The sequence below is a fragment of the Oryza sativa genome, chromosome 1 (genome assembly GCF_034140825.1).
Source record: "Oryza sativa Japonica Group chromosome 1, ASM3414082v1".
Taxonomy (NCBI): domain Eukaryota; kingdom Viridiplantae; phylum Streptophyta; class Magnoliopsida; order Poales; family Poaceae; genus Oryza; species Oryza sativa.
In genome coordinates, this window is record NC_089035.1 from 10,538,610 (window position 1) to 10,556,836 (window position 18,227).

Here is an 18,227-nt window from a genome sequence, read left to right on the forward strand (position 1 = left end):
TTTATACAAACTTAGTTAAACATAAAGTAGTTTGACTTTAACTAAAGTCAAAAACATCTTATAATCTGAAACAGAGGAAGTAGTTTCAAAGTAAGTTCACTTTTACACATGAATTTTATGTCCAGATCAATAGGCCATATCTCATGTGGAATTACTTGTATAGATATATTTTGCGTTGCCTTTATAAAGAGAGCCTACCTTCGTTTTTCAGGTTTTTACACAACTAAATTTAGAGGAACTGTGCTATTTCACCATGGCAATTCTACTTCGGTTCTAATTATAATTCGTTTTAAATATAAACTATTTTTGTCAATTTTTTTCGCTCGCCTTTTCACATCCTTCCATGGCTTGCGTTCTTTTTCCAGTTCAGTGTAAATGTACAACGATAGTCATTTGAGCGAGTACTCTCCTAAATTTTCTTCACAAGTTTAAAAACGATTTGTTTCAGTGCTACTAGAGGGAGGAAGCCCAAAATATAAATATACCCGCCAACTGATCTAGTAGGGTTTTTATTAAGAGCCCAATCCAATCCAATAAAAATATACAACCAAGTTGGCCGGCCAACAAATTTGTCAACACAGCTCACTGACCCCAAAAAAAAAAAATCCTTGTTGACAAGAAAAAAAACTAGTAATCGACAGCAACCGCCTCAGTAAACAGCCGCGGTTGAACGCAAAATGTCAACGGGCTTTGGCACATTCCCCCATGGTCGTCTTCTTCTTCGCTCATCCAATCCATGGGCGCACGCACGACAACAATTTTTCAACCCCAGGGGTAGCAACCGAGGGAGGGTGGGGAGGGTCATCGGGGGGCAAATCCATGATGGCCGACGCGGAGATCGATCGATCACGCCGGCGCGCGCGCCGTCGCCCTCGCCGGCCGGAGATCGCCGACGGGTAGCGTTGGTGAGATGAGATCGATCGATTCCATGGTGATGCCTCCTCCGCCACGCCGTCGCGTTGGTCTGTGTTCTTCTTCTTCTTCCTCCTCCTCTTGTTGCTTTTCCCCTGTGTCCTCCTGTTTGATGTGGCGGGAAAGCTTCCAGTTCGGAGTTTCAACTGAAGAGGCTCCCCCAATTGCTCTTCTCCCACCGTCTAATATATCGTGAGATTAGGTCTTGGTTATTGTGGGATCTCGTTTTACTATTCCGCTGGGTTGTCTGAATCGTTTAGATACCTAGATCCATCTCAGGCCTCTCGACTATACTCCATCGGATTTGGTAGTAATTTTCCTAACCAGATTCTAGAAGGGAAGTACACTCCTATATGTGCTTTTTCACAACGAGCAAAGGTTGCAAGGTGTGCTCTCAGCAACAACAGTTCGCTTTGAAATTGGGCCTTTTTTTGTTGTCATTCGGAAGTAGAGGGGTTAGGTCCTGAAAGTTACTTGCACGAATCAACCCCGGCCACACACCAGTATACTAGTACATGACAGTGACAAAACCTGATAAATTCAGAGAAGCCAGTAGGTTTTCGATTGCCATGGTGGCCATGGCCATTGACGATTGTGCCGAACAGAGTTGGTGTTTCTTGGTCACCAAAAAACACCTGCTGTTTTTTTGGATCTGATCTTGCAACCTTCAAGGAGATCGCCAAGAAAAATCATGCTTCTGCGGAGTCTTGTTTAACTCTGCTCTTCCATGCATCAGGTTTGTTGTTTCAGTATTTCTGTCTATAAAAATTTCCATCGAGTTTCTTTCATCTTGTCAGAGGAGGGTGACTGATTAACAATTTAACATGGCAGCCTGGCAGGATGAGATTTGAGTTCCAGGGTGCATCTTTCTGATGTGTTCATCCTTTCTTGAACAGTTCCCCCTTCGGTAGTTCCTTGCATGGTAGAAAATAAAATCTCCAAGGGAAAATAAGAGCAAACACATGAGAGGTAATCATAATCATCATCTATTTGGGTATCTATGATCCGTGTTACATATATATATATGAATTAATATATATGTTAAGGACCAACTTGTTGCATTTACATTTGGTCCTTACTATCTGTATAGCCTTTCCCTCTTGGCTATAAGCAGTTATGTATGCCATCAAAAGAGGAACAAAGACTAGCACCTGCAGAATTATTGCAGTGTGTGTGCCAGTTCTGTTAATATATGTTCAGCAGACACTTGCAGGAGCCTTACTACCGGCGGCTATGAAGAAGCTGCTGAATGAAGGGCGACGAGGGAGGCGTAGGCGCCATCCTTGATGTTCATCAAGGTATCGTGCTTTCCCTTCTCGATGATCACTCCATTCTTGACGACTGCGATCAAATCCGCATTTTGTATTGTAGACAAACGGTGAGCAACGATCACGGTTGTCCGGTTGACCATCACTCTGTCCAGCGCGTCTTGAACCACCCTTTCGGATTCAGCATCCAGCGCACTGGTTGCTTCATCCAGCAGAAGGATCTTGGGATCCTTCACAATCGCACGAGCGATCGCGATACGCTGCTTTTGGCCTCCAGACAACTGAGCTCCCCGCTCTCCAACTGTTGTGCCATAACCCTACAAATTTTCAGGTAAAACAAATCTTTGAGAAAAATGTTTCTAGCATTTAATCACAATAGCAAACACCAATGAAAAGAAAGAAACCTAGAAAGAAACCTGATGCGAGGAACTAATGAACTTGTGGGCATTTGCCAATTTGGCTGCTTCAATGATTTCTGATTCTGTTGCTTCTCCCTCCTTCCCATAAGCAATATTTGCTCGTACTGTGTCGTTGAAGAGGGCAGGTTCTTGACTCACCAGACCCATTTGTTGCCTCAGCCACTTTAGCTGAAACTTCTGAATGTCCACACCATCTAGCAGTATATGTCCTACGTCAGGATCATAAAACCTCTGAAGCAATGAAATTGCTGTTGATTTGCCACTACCACTCTCCCCAACAAGTGCAACGGTCTGATAAAAATGATTTGGATAGTTAGCTTTAGCAAGCATAAACATTTTGAATGTAAAGAGGTTCTTGTATGGATGGTTTCGTACCTTCCCAGAATGAATTGTCAAGCACAAGTCTCGGAATATCTCAACATCTGGCCTGGTTGGATATCTGAAGCTAACATGCTGGAACTCAATATTGCCGTGCAGTGTTTCGACAGTTACCCCTGCATCCTCACTTGGGTCTATCCTAGATTTACGATCCACAATTGCAAATATCGAAGACACAGCTGATTTTGCTTTGGAAGAATCTGATGTAAGGGTACTTGATTGCGACACCCCAATCGCTGCCATAGCAAGAGCAAGAAAAACCTGCATTCAGATGGCAGAAAAATTGAGTTCTTCATTTCAAAAATATGTGAGCGATGTTAAAAGTTTATATATGAAGTAGCTGAAGTTTAAATTCTCCTACCACTGCCGGAGTACAGAATACTTACCCTGAAAACTTTAGGAAAAGTTGTCTTGTTTTCCTCAACAAGCCGAGCACCAGCATAAAAGCTAGCTGCATATACACCAAATAGCAAGAAAAATGAAACACCAAAGCCAATTCCACTTATAATCCCTGTTCTAATCCCTGTCCTTAGGGGGCCTTCACATTTCTTCTTGTACAAATCCATAACCTTTTCTTCTGCTGAGAAGGAGACTACGGTTCTTATACTGCTTACTGCATCATTTGCCACTTGACTTGCCTCCTCATACATCATCTGCATAAACAAGTAAAGAAGTCAGGTTTTGCGGAAGTAATAATCCAGCAAAACAAACATTTCAGTAGAGGACAAACCTTTGCATCTGCACTGAAACCCTGAATGAATTTCATCTGGATCCATCCATTTAGACCAATGAGTGGTATTAAAGCTAAGATGATGAGTGATAACTCCCAGTTTGATACAAAGGCAATGACTAAACCAGCAATCAAGGTTGTTGTGTTTTGTACAACTAATTGAAGTGCATCACCCACAAGCCCCCTAACTTTAGCTGCATCAGCTGATAGCCTTGCACCAATTGCTCCACTTGAGTTTTCTGGGTGATCAAACCATTCGATCTCCATATTTACCACCTTCTCAAATGTCATCAATCTTATCCTTTTGATCAACCTGCACCCAGCTATAGAGAAAAGGTACGAACTAACTGGAAGTGACAAAAAGTATACTGCGCCAAACACCAAGAACATGGATGACCAGAACTGCGAATCTTTCCTCAGCAGATGTGGGGGTTCATAGAATGCTTTGATCACATTTGACAGCAGTATAGCAAAGATTGGGAAGATTACTCCGCTGATGACAGATGCAATGGAACCTAGTATGAGCACTGGAATTTCTGGCTTGTTCAGAGACGCAAGACGACTTAGAGGCACATCCTGTGGCATCCCATCACATAGATTATCAGAGGAACCATCCTGGATGTCAATCCCTAGGGGCATACCAAATGGTACAGAGAATGAATGGTGGCTGTTATCACGGGATGACCTCCGGCTGCGGCTAGCAGACTGATTTATTGACAATTGTTTGCCTGAACGAGCTCCAGAGTCACCCTTTCGGTCAGACTTGTCCTGCCGGTTTGCTTCCTGCAGCTTTATCAGTTGGCTGTAAGCTCCTTCAGGATCCTTCAGAAGCTCATGGTGTGGACCTGACCAAAAATGTTAAATGTTTAAGGAAAGATGCAATGGGCAACTGAGAGCTCATAAAATGGATGATTTTGATCATTGATATGAGCCTTTTGGGAATTTTACCTTTTTCCACTAATGTTCCTTGATGAATGACAGCGATGGTGTCAGCATTTCTAACTGTACTCAAGCGGTGTGCAACTATGACAGTTGTTCTGTTAGTCATGACCCTGTCAAGAGCCTCCTGCACAATCCTCTCAGACTCAGCATCCAGAGCGCTTGTAGCTTCATCTAGCAGTAGGATCCTTGGATCTTTTAGAATTGCTCTTGCTATGGCAATTCTTTGCTTCTGCCCACCAGAAAGCTGAGTCCCATGTTCACCAACTGAAGTATCAAGGCCCTGTAAATATTGGCAAGGAGAAGGAAGAAATCTCAGTATGTTATGCCCAATGATCTAAAAATTCTGAATACTGGAAACACAAAACTTGCATATAGAGTAGACTTCTAACCTGAGGCATTTTATCTATGAATTTAGAGGCATTCGCAAGCTCAGCTGCAGCTCTAATTTCTTGATCCGTTGCATTGTCTTTGCCATAAGCTATGTTTTCCTTTATGCTAGCAGCAAATAGGACTGGTTCTTGGCTGACAAGGCCAATTTTACTTCTGATCCACCTAAGCTGGAATTCCTTGAGATTCACACCATCTATGAGAACATCACCAAGCTGAGGGTCGTAAAACCTTTCGATTAGGCTGATAACCGTTGATTTACCACTCCCACTCTGACCGACCAATGCAACTGTTGTGCCACTGGGTATGGAAAGGGAGAAACCTCTGAATATTTGCTCATCAGGCCTAGTTGGATAGGAGAAATATACGTCCCTAAACTCAATATCCCCTCGAATGTCATCGGGCTTCATTCCTGTGGTGCTGTATGCATCGATCTCTGGTTTTCTGTTTATTGTCTCGAACATTTTGTATGCAGCAGCCTGCCCACCTGCAAAAGCTTTCATGCTTGGTGATGCCTGCCCTAGTGCTCTGTTAAATATGATAACAAAATAAGTCAGCATCTGGTATTATAATCAGTTTGCTTGGTCAATTTAACTGAAGTACAAACTGGCTACCATCACTAAAATGGAAGCAAAAAGGTACAAAAAGACTAAAAAAACAGTGTACGAACCAATAATTTTTCACAGCAAAAACCTATTTCATTTATTTTATAAATTGGAGTAAATTCTTCAATTTCATTAGCATCATCTATTTTGTTGACCATGAAAAGCATCCTGGATGCTACCTGAGGCTGCTGGTGGGAGTTGGTAGTTAGGTAGTACAAAACTTGGAACAAAAGGGAGGTGAATCTACCAAATCACTTGCCAATGTGCCAAACACCCAAAATCCGTTAAGCTATTTACCCATGATAAGTGCTATCACCATCACCAAAAAAAAAAGAGGCATGCACCTTAGTTTGTGCTTGTAGCCTAACACGTCGAAATCATCATAATCACAAAACTTTAGCTGTTGTAACTTCCCTTATCCCCATCCCAAAAAGAGGAATTTGGAACTTTGAAGTACATGTGTGTACTAAACATTCTAATCGTCGGTCTAATCCTTTCCCACCTACCAACTGCTGTAATTTAGGAGCATGCCTTGAAGGTTGGAATCATGACTTAACTATATTTCTAAAAAATGAAACTGGGAACCGAAGCAGAAACTTCAAGCATTGAGGACACAACACAAAGGTAGTGCTTTTCCAAGCAATTGGTAAAAATCAAGCATAAATATTACTGAAACTATATATGCACAAAAATAACCCGAAATAAGACTTACAGAGATCCTGTTAGCACTGCAAAGATGACATTCATGACCTTGGCGCCGGTATATCCCTTGAGCAAGATGAGCTTGGCACCATACCATATCCCCAGCGAGTAGCCGCAGAAGAGGAGCACCATGACCGTGCCCATGCCAAGCCCGGCTGCGAGGCCCTCCCGAACGCCTGATTTGTAGGCGCTTTTCAGGGACTTGTTGTACTTCTCCACTGCCTGCTTCTCCCCGGTGAAAGATGCAACCTGAGGCGTCAAACATTGCCGCATTAGTGGGGGTTCTTTCAGCTATATGATAGTGGCACAACAATCCTGTGTCTATTTGTGTGCTCCTTTTCATCGATCACTTTGCTGCTGGTGATGCTTACTGTTCTGATGGATCCGATGGTCTGCTCCACCACCACCGACGACTCGGCGTACGCCGCCTGGCCGAGGGACGCCATCTTTGCGACGACGTTGGACATGACGGCCCCCGCGACGACGAGCGGCGGGATGGTCGCCATCATGACCAGGGTGAGGAGCCACCCCTGCGCGAAGGCGACGATGAATCCGCCCAAGAACGTCACCACCAGCTGAATGAACTTGCCAACCTGAGCCCGACGTTGACATGGGGGGAATGGTTAGCTGCCTACAGCTTGAGAGCAAAATTGAGCATGTGGAGGAGTGTGTCCTGGTGGCTCAGCTCACCTTCTCGCCCATGGCGTCCTGGATGAGCACGGTGTCGCCGGACATCCTGCCGACGACCTCGCCGGTGTTGGTGTACTTGTCGAAGAAGGCGATCTCCTGCCTCAGGATGGTCTTGAGGTACAGGTTCCGTATCCTCGCCGCCTGCCGCTCTCCGGTGATCATCCAGCATGTCACCTCTGGCCACAAGATCATCCAACAACAAGTTCAGCTTTGCAATCTTTGCGGCGAGACAGTAGAGTAGAGTAGAGTACAGTGGTGTGTTCCAGCACTTACGGACGAAGGAGGCGACGGCGGAGGCGATGGCGAGGTAGATGAACTCGAGGGAGACCATGGACACCCGGTTGACGACGTCGTGGATGCCCATCGCGCCGCCGAAGGCGTCGATGAGGTTGCCGAAGAGCACCGTCATGAACGGCAGCGCGGCGCCGTTCGCCACCGCGCCCAGCGTCCCCAGCGCCATCAGCGCCGCGTCCGTCTTGTCCGCGAACGCGAACAGCTTGTGGAACGGCACCCGCGCCGACGCCGACGCCGACGCCGCCCGCTCTCCCCTCGCCACCGCGGCGCCGCCGCCGCCGCCACCGCCCTTGCCATTCCCCGGGCTCGAGTCCGCCGCGGCGACGGAGGCCGACGACGACGCGTTCGCCTCCGCGTCTCTCCAAGACTCCGGCATGGCCTCCTACTCTCGCTGCTACCTCCACTGACCAACCAAAGATTTTCGCAGCTTTTCTTCCTTCCTGGCGCCGCCGCTAGATTGGGCACAGCAACAACCGCAGCGCCGAGCTGCTCTTCTTCAAGAATCGATTAATCCCACCGAGCTCCTGCATACCAGTACCTCACCTGCCACAAAACCCCAATAATTGCTCCCACATTAGCCGGATTCATCCACCTCGGCAACTCAAACCAAAGCAAGAACAACTAATCAAGAAACCAACCATACACACACACGCACGGTCAGAACTCAGAACGAACAGGGAGCAAGCAAGCAAGCACTACGAATCTGAATCTAAGCAACTGATCAGTCACTTGAGAGCAACACCTTCCTCTAATCCAATCTACCCAGGAAAGAGAGAAAACCACGAGCCGCTGATTTTATAGGAGGTTGGAGTTGGAGGGGGGATTGGGGAGAGCTGCAAAAGAGTACTCCAGCTAGCTAAGTTGGAGAAGGAACAACAACCAACCGAGCGCAAAGTTGGCAGCTTTCGCATTTGCCGCCGCACAAAGAAGCAGCAGATGCCACTACGAGCAGCAGTGGGAAAAGATAGAAGCCGGTGAAAAAAAAAGGGAACAAATAAAAAAACAAATTTAAAAAAAAGATCCAGGGAGAGTGGGAGCAAACAAAGAAGGAACTCGGCAACTACTACTGCTACTGTGACCCTGTACTCCACTACTACACTACACAAAACAACACCAAAGCTGACGACGAGCTGTACAAGAAGATGGCTCTCAGCTCAAGCTCGAGCTCACCATGGCAGAGGCAGGATCAATCAGTTTCCATTGGGTGGTGCTCTCCAGCAGGCAGCGTGCGTGCCCAGCGGTGGTTGCCCTGCGAATTATGATGATGGCAGGCAGGGACTGTGGTTCCTTCCGGGTATATATAGATAACTGGGATTTTTGGGGGAGTTTCAGGGGCCCCGGGCCTCACTGTCATCAAGCAAAGCGCACATTTCTATACTGTATAATCCACAGGAGAAACTCCCAAAAAAATCATCTGTTAAAACGTACGTATACGTTGGGTACTCGTACTAGTAGTACACAGTTACAGAAAAAGAAAACTGCGAGATGAGAACAGTATCTGCCCTGCTGATTGAAAACGACCCATCCGAGATTAACTTTAGATTAACACATGCTAGTACGATGCCGTTTTGTTACATCCGAATTACAACAGTTCAAACATGGTAGTAGTACAATTAAGGCGGCGCCCATTTTTTAAGAATTTTAGATTTCGAGAAGCGACCAGTAAGAATATGAGGAAACTGAGAAAACTCAGTTTTTGATTTTTAATTAGTGACATGTTTACTTTGATGCCAAAAAAAACATTACCAAATTTTGGCATTGTCGAAATTTTGACAACTGTACCAAAATTTTGGCATGATTTCTTATATAGTTATCAAATTTTGGCAGGATTTCTTATATAGTTACCAAATTTCAACTATTTTAAATTACTGAGAGAAACTATAGCTACCGGAAGTTGTTCATGTCCAAACATATGATGCCATGACAGTATTTGATCAACAGAACGCTCGCATGCAGTGATTTTGTCATGAGCAGCGCGTGTGTCGGTCCGAAAGACGTACTCGTACCAGTGGTGGTTGCTAGTTGGGGACCCTGGGAGCTTGCATTTAGTAGCAGCAGCAGCAGTATCAACTAGCATTATTATGTGTATGGATATACGTGAGCTAATCTTCTCCTAGCTGTGCTAGTTATGCTACGGTCCGTGGCACGGTCCTTCGTTTACATCTACACCGACGACGACGATATACAAATACACGTATTTTTGTTAGGCAATCCGGGCGCGCGCGTGAGCCCCTAGCTCCGGGCAAATGCGATCATTGACAAACGCATGGTCGTGTCGTGTCCTGTCCGTGCAGTGCACACCCTCGTTAACTCACGTGGCCGAGGCAGCATCTCATCTCCTGATCTCCCCCCACCACCACATGGAGCCCATCCAAATCCACCCCATCGGCATCGATCACCTTAGCCCAAAAAGAAAAGAAAAACACAACCACCGCCGCGACGCGCGAGCCAGCCGCTGTTGCGCGTGAGCGACATGGCGCACACGCATCGCGTTGGTGCGTGCGTGCGGGTGAGCGCGCGGGGGCGTGTGTCGGCGCAGCGCGACAGCGGCGCCGCGCGGTGAGGAGGAGGGCCGCATCGCGTGAATCGCGTCGAATGCAGCCGCGCGGTGGTGGTGGGACGACGCGCGGGGCTCCGCGCTTGCGCTTGGCGGGCTTGGCTTGGTTGGTTGGTTGGTTTTTGCTTCGGGGTCACGCACGCGCGCGAGCGCGCGGCCGTGGATAGCCCCCACCACCACCTGCCTTTTCTCTCTCGTCGTGGCGTTTGTTTTCCACGGGAGTCAAAGGCGCGCAGGCAGGAGGAGAGAGCAAAAGGACGATTGGATCGTCGTCCGGATCGGACGAGGCCGCTAACCTAACCACCCCGACCACGACGCCTCCCTCCTTCCTTTTTTTTTTTTTTGCACTTTTGCGTCGCAACCACGGCTCTAATAACGACGCTCACTCCATGCCTCCATGTATTTGTTAATGTTATACGCCGTGTTTTCACTTCAACCATGATTAGAGTAGGTACAATAGCAAACTATAAACCAGCTATAAACACAATTCTAAGAGATAAAAGAAGAGAGGGAAAAGCAGCGGCTACAGATTTATACCCTGCTACAACACGGACTCCAAGATGCACGCCTGTATAATAGGCGGGACCAGATATTAATTGTGTAGTATATATTTATAGGTAACTATTGTACGAATTAGCTATTAAGTTGACTATGGCTGTGTTCGCCGGAGGCAGATCCCAACCCAAACACCGCGCACAGAAAACGGAGCGACCCATTAGTATGTGATTAATTAAGTATTTGCTAATTTTTTTTAAAAAAATGGATTAATTTGATTTTTTAAGCAACTTTCGTATAGAAACTTTTTGTAAAAAACACACCGTTTAACAGTTTCAAAAACATGCGCGCGGAAAACGATGGGGAGGGGTTGGGAAAGGGAGGCATCCAAACACAGCCTATAAATGGTTTGGAGCCAACAATTGGCTATACTATTAAACTTGCTCTTAGTCCAACTGAAATCTTCGCTTGCCTCTGTCACGCCGCGGCCTGAGTTCTTTGCCTAGTTTTCCGAGCTCACCTCATTCGTTTTTCACGCGCATGCTTTTCAAATGATTAAACGGTGTATTTTTAAAAAAGTTTCTACACGGAAGTTGCTTTAAAAAAAATCATATTGATCCTTTTTTAAAAAAATAGTTAATACTTAATTAATCACGTGTTAACGGGACGTTCCGTTTTCTGGGCGTAAGAGATGGATTCCCAACCCAGATCAACGAAAACAGACATGTCTCTGTTTGTCACATACAACAAAATTCTCTCCAAAAACCATAAGTACCAACCAATGAGTGTACCGTATTTTGTATAGATGCGACGCAGTACCAGACGGAGCTATCGGTCAACCATGCGTCACGAGCGAGCTCTTCTACTCCTACCGAAAACACAGTAAAATAATCAAACCGTTCTGTCCGAATCGACGAGGGGATTTACCAGCAGGAGGAAACCTCCAAGGAGATCGAGAGATCGTCCATGAGACCCACACGAGCAACTAACTTGGTAACTAACACCCCGAGAAAAAGCCACCAACTTTTGTTCCCCAATCGATCATCATCTCCCATGTATCTCTCTTCCCTTATTTTGCAACAACATCTCTGAACCACCGCGAGTACGTGTTACGTGTACCACTCCAAAAGCCTTCCTTTCAGCTTCAGGTACAAATGCAATCGTCCTCTCCCAATTTAACACCTGAGTGACCATCATTGTTATGTTAGGTTATGACCGTAGTCACTATACCTGAACTGTACTATTATCCCTGGTGTTACCATGTATCCATCCATCTGCATTTTCTTGGCCTCAAAATCCAGCCACCAAAGGACAAAACACAGCAACTCCACATCACTCCATCAGTAGAGTTGTTGGTCAACAGGAGAAGTACTACTACTACTACTTAGAATTATGATGATAAGGGTCACATTACCATTATACCATATGATAAATGCTTATTATTCCACTTGCTGGGATTCTTAATTGGCGAGGTACGCATCTGCTAGCTTGTTTCAATCTAATTAATTTACTAGTGACTAATTAATTATGCACGCCTTGTTTTTTGTTTACGGTTGATTTGGTTTCCTGGACTCCATGATGATGATGCGTCTCGCCAAAAGGTGTGTCCGGGAAACAATATTGAGTGGTTCGATCATATCGATCCATCGTTAGGCAAATAATCCTCTGTCTCGCAATTATTAGGGACAGCTCGAAATTGCACAGAGAGGCTTGGTTAGTATAGCTCCTTTTCATTTTCCACCTGTATATATAATATACCCCGTATCCATGATCAAGATCGAATTGGGGGTTTGATATGATGGACCTTTCCTTAATTCTCCGTCTCTTTTGAGTTATCAAGGGCGAGCATGAACTAAAAGCCATGCATTTTTGTAACAAACAGTGATGGATTAGCTAACTCAATGATCAAATGATCAATCGATCATATATCTCTCTGTCCTTCAGACCTTCATTCAAAGTCGTTGCATGCGAGGAAAAGTCCATTAGGTGCATCGCTGTTCACTACAAGTAGTAGTATATTCGAAATTGAGCAACGAAAATTTGTCAAAACCAAAATTTATTTCGGTCTTCTGACTGATGACAGTCGATCGATGGAGATACTCGGCGGCGACCTTATCTTATCCCGTTATCCGAGTCCATGTCACCAAATCCTGGATCGAGCTAGCCTTTCATATAAAAAAAAACTATACTTATTAATATTTATCTACTTTAAAAAAAAATTGGAGATAGTCATATGCACAGCTGCTTGCTGTAGCGACACGATCGATCGACCACGAGATTCAACTGCTTCCTACTCACCCCACAGTCAAGTCTCACTCATTGAGACGCTTGCATCAGCAAATTCAACATCTAAGATTTTAATTTCTTCCCCTAAAAAAAAAGAGTTCCAGTTCACATCTTCCTCTACAAGGAAAAAAAAAAGAAGTGTATAATATGCACGGTCCAGATGCAGTATTGTGTGGCCGTAGTTAGGTACGCACGTAACGTGGCCAATGTGTCATCGAGCAGAAAACAACCATGTGGACGATCGATCGATGTTGTCACGTTGATGAAGACGATAACTAACAATCTGTCTCCACTGCGTCCAGACGAAACATCGTGTGTGTGTGTGTGTGAGTGCGCTACTTTTCAGATTTTCAAATTTGGGCTGGAGATAAAAAAAAAGGCAGCAGATGCAAAACATTTTCAACGATTTTTCAGTTTACATCTGTGCAAGTTTATTAATATATATAAGTGTGTTGCTAGTTTGTTACGGTGGATGCGTACCAGAAATGGTCCCATGCATACAAACACCATCCGATGCACTTTCTCCATCGATCCGTGCCCGCCCCACTTATCTGGTCTTAAGCTTAGTTTTCCGACTTCACATCTCCTGTGTTTTTTAAACGGTTAAACACTGTGTTTTTTTAAAAAAAATCTATAAAAAAATATTTAAAAAATCATATTAATCTATTTTAAAAATATTCTAGCTAATAGTAGTAGATAAATCATACACAGCCGTAGGCCTTTTCGTCCGTCGCTGACAGGTGGACCCGCATGGCATCGCGTCGCGAGGTGACCGGGACGGACGACGGGATCACGTGACAAGGTGAGTGGCTTGCTGCTGCTACCTTTTCACGCGAAAGGAAAGGCGCGTGCGTGTGGCGGTGTGGGTGGGTGAGTGGAGCCACTCGCGTCTTGCGACGCGAGGTGAGGTTAGCCGCCCGCCCGGCGGCGGCCAGGGCAAGGGCAGAACATGGATGCATGCGCCGGAAACGTGAGATTTCACGACGATTTCGTCGTCGTTTTCGCGTAATTCGATCGTTGCGCACCCAGGTAGTCAGCCATTGGATCGATCTGCGCATCCACTGGGAAGGAGGTAGTCGTAGTAGTGGTGGCGGCGATCGGTCGAGATATTTTTGTTTGGTTTTATCTCTTTAATTTGGTTAGATTATTATTACTACCTGCACGAGCACGAACCTGTCATTTCGCGGGTAGGGTACGGTACGTAGTGGCCTCTGATGATGTCGTATAATGATTTTCTCAGCCTTCACATTGGCTGATCACGAGTTGTTTTTATTAATCGGGAGGATTTGCCGCATGCAGCGTTTAATTTCAGTCAGCTTAATTAGTACTACTTCATCTCTTCTACCATTAACCTTATTATTATACAAACTAGCGGGTGGCCCACGCAATTGCGCGGCTAGCACCCATATAAAATTATATTTTTTAACATGATTTTACTTAAAATTTCTTAAATAGTTACCTCGTTGTCTTAAGATTTTGAAAGACCAAATCTTATCGTCCTCGTGTTTATAATTTTATAACTTTTAAAAGTCACACCAGTTGCTACCGTTTACTTCTATCATATTATTCTTTATTTGTTTGCTCGATCCACCATTGTTTCTATTCATTCTCCTTCAAACCTTTAAAAATTGGATTAAAAAATTATAGTTTTTAGAGTTTATTTTCCAGTTAGGTTTCTTTTTTGTAATTTTTAGAAGTCCTGTCAAACGCTTCAATTATATTCCTCTATGACCGTCCACTGCATGTTCTCTTTATTGTCATTACTCCCTCCGTCCCATTTTAATTACAACCATAAGTTTTCGCGCCCAATTTTGATCGTCCGTCTTATTTGAATTTTTTATAATTAGTATTTTTGTTGTTATAAGATGATAAAACATGAATAGTACTTTACTCGTGACTAATGTTTTTAATTTTTTTTTAGAAAAATGTCAAATAAGATAGACAGTCAAAATTACGTGCGGAAAACTATGGCTGCATTTAAAATGGGATAGAGGGAGTATTATTTTAAAAATCAAACATAATTATTGTTTAGGTTTATTTTTTTACATTCTAGAATTCCGCCAAAACGTCAGCAACTTTGTCACTGTACTCCTCTGCGGCTTGTCCGCTGCCGCCCTTCTTTATTGTCATTGAGATTTTAAAATCAAACATGATTATCATTGGGGTTTATTTTTCTTACTTTTTAGAAGCCCAAACCTTTAAAAATTAGACCTTATATTTTTTAGAGTTTATTGTCTCGTTGGGTTTTATTTTTTCTTATAATTTATAGAAATCCTGTCAAACGGTGCCACTATACTCCTCTACGACCCGTCCGCCGCATACTCTTTATTCTCATTGGGATTGTAAAATCGAACATAACTATCGTGGAATTCATTTTTTTACTTTCTAGAAGACCCACCAACCATCAGCGGCTCTGCCATTGTACTCCTATACGACCCACCCGCTGCCTCTCTTTTTTTTAATTGAGATTTTAAAAATCAAATATGATTTTCATTGGGGTTTATTTTTTTACTTTCTAGAAGTCCCGCCAACCGCCTTGACCGATTACTTCACGACATGCCCGTCGTCCTTCCTTTTAATCGTCATTAGGATTTTATCTGGTGATTTATTAATAGTTTTTAGATGTCACATCAACAGCCACCACTCTGCTCCACTGTAAGCCTGTTACTTAATTAATCTCGTCATGTGTTTTAGATGGTCTTTTCTTTCAATAGTCTTTACTTTTTATCACCAATTTTAGAATTTATTTTATTTTTCTTATTGTGTTCTTTTGTTCTTTTTATTTTTTATTTTCATCAGCCGTTTCAAAATTGTATTCCTACTTTAACTATCTTTTTCATTTGCCTAATTTTAGATTTTATTTTATTTTTATTCCGAATTTAATTCATCTACTTTATTTTTTTATTTTAATTCATCTACTATTGGGTTCTGATATGTACTCTTATTTCTATACTGATTATATTTAATTTTAAATTGTATTCTACTTAACTCTTGTTTTCTTTTCTTTTTTTCTAATTTTGATTTTTTTAACTTTTTTGTTCCTAAATTTTACTAATCTCGTATTGGATTTTTTTTATGGACTCTTAGTTTTTTTCCCATCAACCTCTTTTTTTTGGAGGAATTTTTGGAAAAGCATCGGTTTTTATGGAATCAGATTTTTTTTTAACTTTTCACAAAAACTTTTTCTTCCATTAACCTTTTTTCTCTCTATTTTTTTCTTTTTTTAAGGAAAACGGGAACCTTTGTTCGCGCTTGTTTTTTTTTCGGGCACGGAGGTTTTTCGGGAGGACCGGTTTATACGTACTATTTTTTTTAAGGATAGGACAAAAATCTTTTTTTCTCACTACTTTTTTTCCTTTTTAAGGAAAACAGGAACACACTTTTTTTTAATCGGATAGAAAAAAAATTTCGCGCTTGTTTTTTTTTTGGCACGGAGGACGGGATTTTTTTTAAGAATCGGACAAAATATTTTGTTCGCACTATTTTTTTCCTTTTTTACGGAAGGCGGAAACCCGATTTTTGCACCTTTTTTTATCGGAGGCTGCTAGTTAGCAATTCCTAAAATTTTTAGCGCTTGTTTTTTTGGTACAGAAATCTTTTTCTTTCTTTTTTTTACGGAAATCTTTTTTTAACGTTTCTTAACCTGCTGCTGTAGCTTTCGTCCCCCTAATATTTGTTGATCTGTTTCCGTCCATATCAAAGCCTGAATATTGTTGTGATACGTACTTGATTTATAGAAGTATATATGTATAATCTAATTCATACGGTGTCAGGATTATGGATACCACGTACCTAATAGTAGTTGACTAAATCTCGGCAAGACCCACCACATACCATGTCTTATACGGAAACAACCTTCGGATATAGGAGGAGTTCCACAAAAGGAAGGATGAATAGAGTTCTACATGAAAACGACAAGCACTACTCGAATTGTATGCATATTAGTTTCCCTAGTTTTACTTGGACAAGGGGACACCTATGGGTATAAATACAAGACCCTCTACAAGGAGAGGGGACACTGAACAATAGATCAGGACACAATCAACATACACGGAACAACAGAAGCCACAACATACAAGCCAACAGACGCCAAGACACGCCGCCGGATATCGACATCAGAGATATGCCTGGACTAACCCTATCCGATACCTCCAGAGGCCAGCTGTAGGGATCTAGCGCTGTCTCTGATCTCACCGGGCACGGATTCGAGGAGGAATACTACCCTGTTGTCGACTAAGTGATGATATTTCAGTCCGCTATGTCGACAACAGATAGATAGGCTACCCTAAATATTGTACTGGTGTGATTATGGTGAATAAGAGCAACGACCGGCTTCGGCCAACAGGAGTAGGGTTATTACCTGACAATTCAGGGGGCCCCAACCTGTATAAAAATCCTCATCCCCATCTCTTTTACCTCAATCATATATCTTAGTACCAACGATCCCCATACTATGCAAATACCGTAGTCGTGACATCAAACGTCGACATACAAAACTTCTTTTGGCTAACAGAAATTAGATAATAATTCATATTGAGTCCGTTACATACGTATAGATTCTATATCATGTTTGATTTCAATTCCGCAAGGCTGTGTGCCTCTGAAAAATTTTATTTTTATAGGAACCTTATACGTAGAAGTGTATTTGGATTTTATACAACTTTTAGTTTTAATAGACATACAACTCTTAACTTCTATTTATATAGATATAATTATATCTTGTATAAACTATATCAATTAATCTATACCATTATAATTCGGACCCACTATAATCTAACGGGTAAGATTTTAATTCCGAATTTCAGCTACTTTTAGATTGTATTTCTACTTGAACTCTCATTTTTCTTTTTTTTTCTTTTTCTCCGATTAATGTGGAAATTTCTAGCCCTTACGGCGAATATGATGTCTCCTTTCAAAGCTATTTTAATGATATAATAGATAGATAGATAGACAGACAAACAGACAGACAGAAAAGATACATCATAATATAGATAGGTTATCTGTCTAAATTTATAGTACGTGCTATATCTAACTTTAGTTTGTTATATTTTAAGAAATAGGTAGTATATCGATTGTGAACGAATCGATGGCCTCACCATTATCCAAGGATGAGCAGATTCGACACGCTCCTTCGCCCAAGCTTAATTAGTCTTTTCTTTTTTTATAACGATATCTAATGAAAACGAGACGTGCAGACGCACCCACGATTACGAACGCGGTGCTGTGAATTGTCAATTGTGTACATATGGACATGCATTCCACTAGAACGACCAGCAGTAATTAATATGGCTGCACCGGCCGAGCGTGTGGGAGACGGTCTTAAGGCCATTCCCAACCTAAGATATACTTTTCATAAATTTCACATCATCGAGAAACTAGTACTAGATACTACTCTTCCAATGCAAATACCACTATTCTATATATAAATTTAATGCTACTTATCTCACATGATGCCTTGGATATTGTGTAGAAACTAAGTCTCATGCAAGACATGGTTTTCTTCTCTTTTCTAATTTATTCACTTGACACATCATTTTTTTATCATAGGTGACAGCTTATTTA

The 18,227-nt window shown here is 42.8% G+C and overlaps 1 protein-coding gene and 1 long non-coding RNA gene across 3 annotated transcripts; one reads left to right on the top strand and one right to left on the bottom strand.

Annotated features, from left to right (window-relative positions):
- Window positions 1–739: 739 nt before the first annotated feature.
- LOC136356272 (uncharacterized) lies at window positions 740–2,091 on the top strand. The gene is made up of 2 exons (XR_010740966.1): window positions 740–1,648; window positions 1,744–2,091. It is a non-coding gene; the product is annotated as an uncharacterized lncRNA (long non-coding RNA).
- On the bottom strand, window positions 1,883–8,596 carry LOC4325158 (ABC transporter B family member 21). Of its 2 annotated transcripts, none has more exons than XM_015756562.3 (12): window positions 8,498–8,596; window positions 7,307–7,870; window positions 7,034–7,209; window positions 6,715–6,936; window positions 6,354–6,592; window positions 5,039–5,564; window positions 4,656–4,929; window positions 3,708–4,552; window positions 3,364–3,630; window positions 2,975–3,238; window positions 2,597–2,890; window positions 1,883–2,497 (listed from the first exon to the last, which is right to left on the bottom strand). In XM_015756562.3, exons 2-12 carry the CDS (start codon window positions 7,701–7,703, stop codon window positions 2,144–2,146), a joined length of 3,858 nt encoding a protein of 1,285 aa, XP_015612048.1. In that variant the 5' UTR covers window positions 7,704–7,870; window positions 8,498–8,596; the 3' UTR covers window positions 1,883–2,143. The 2 variants fall into 2 exon arrangements, with proteins under 2 accessions (XP_015612048.1, XP_015612066.1); XM_015756580.3 differs by lacking the exon at window positions 8,498–8,596 and adding an exon at window positions 7,966–8,091.
- Between the last annotated feature and the right edge of the window lie 9,631 nt (window positions 8,597–18,227).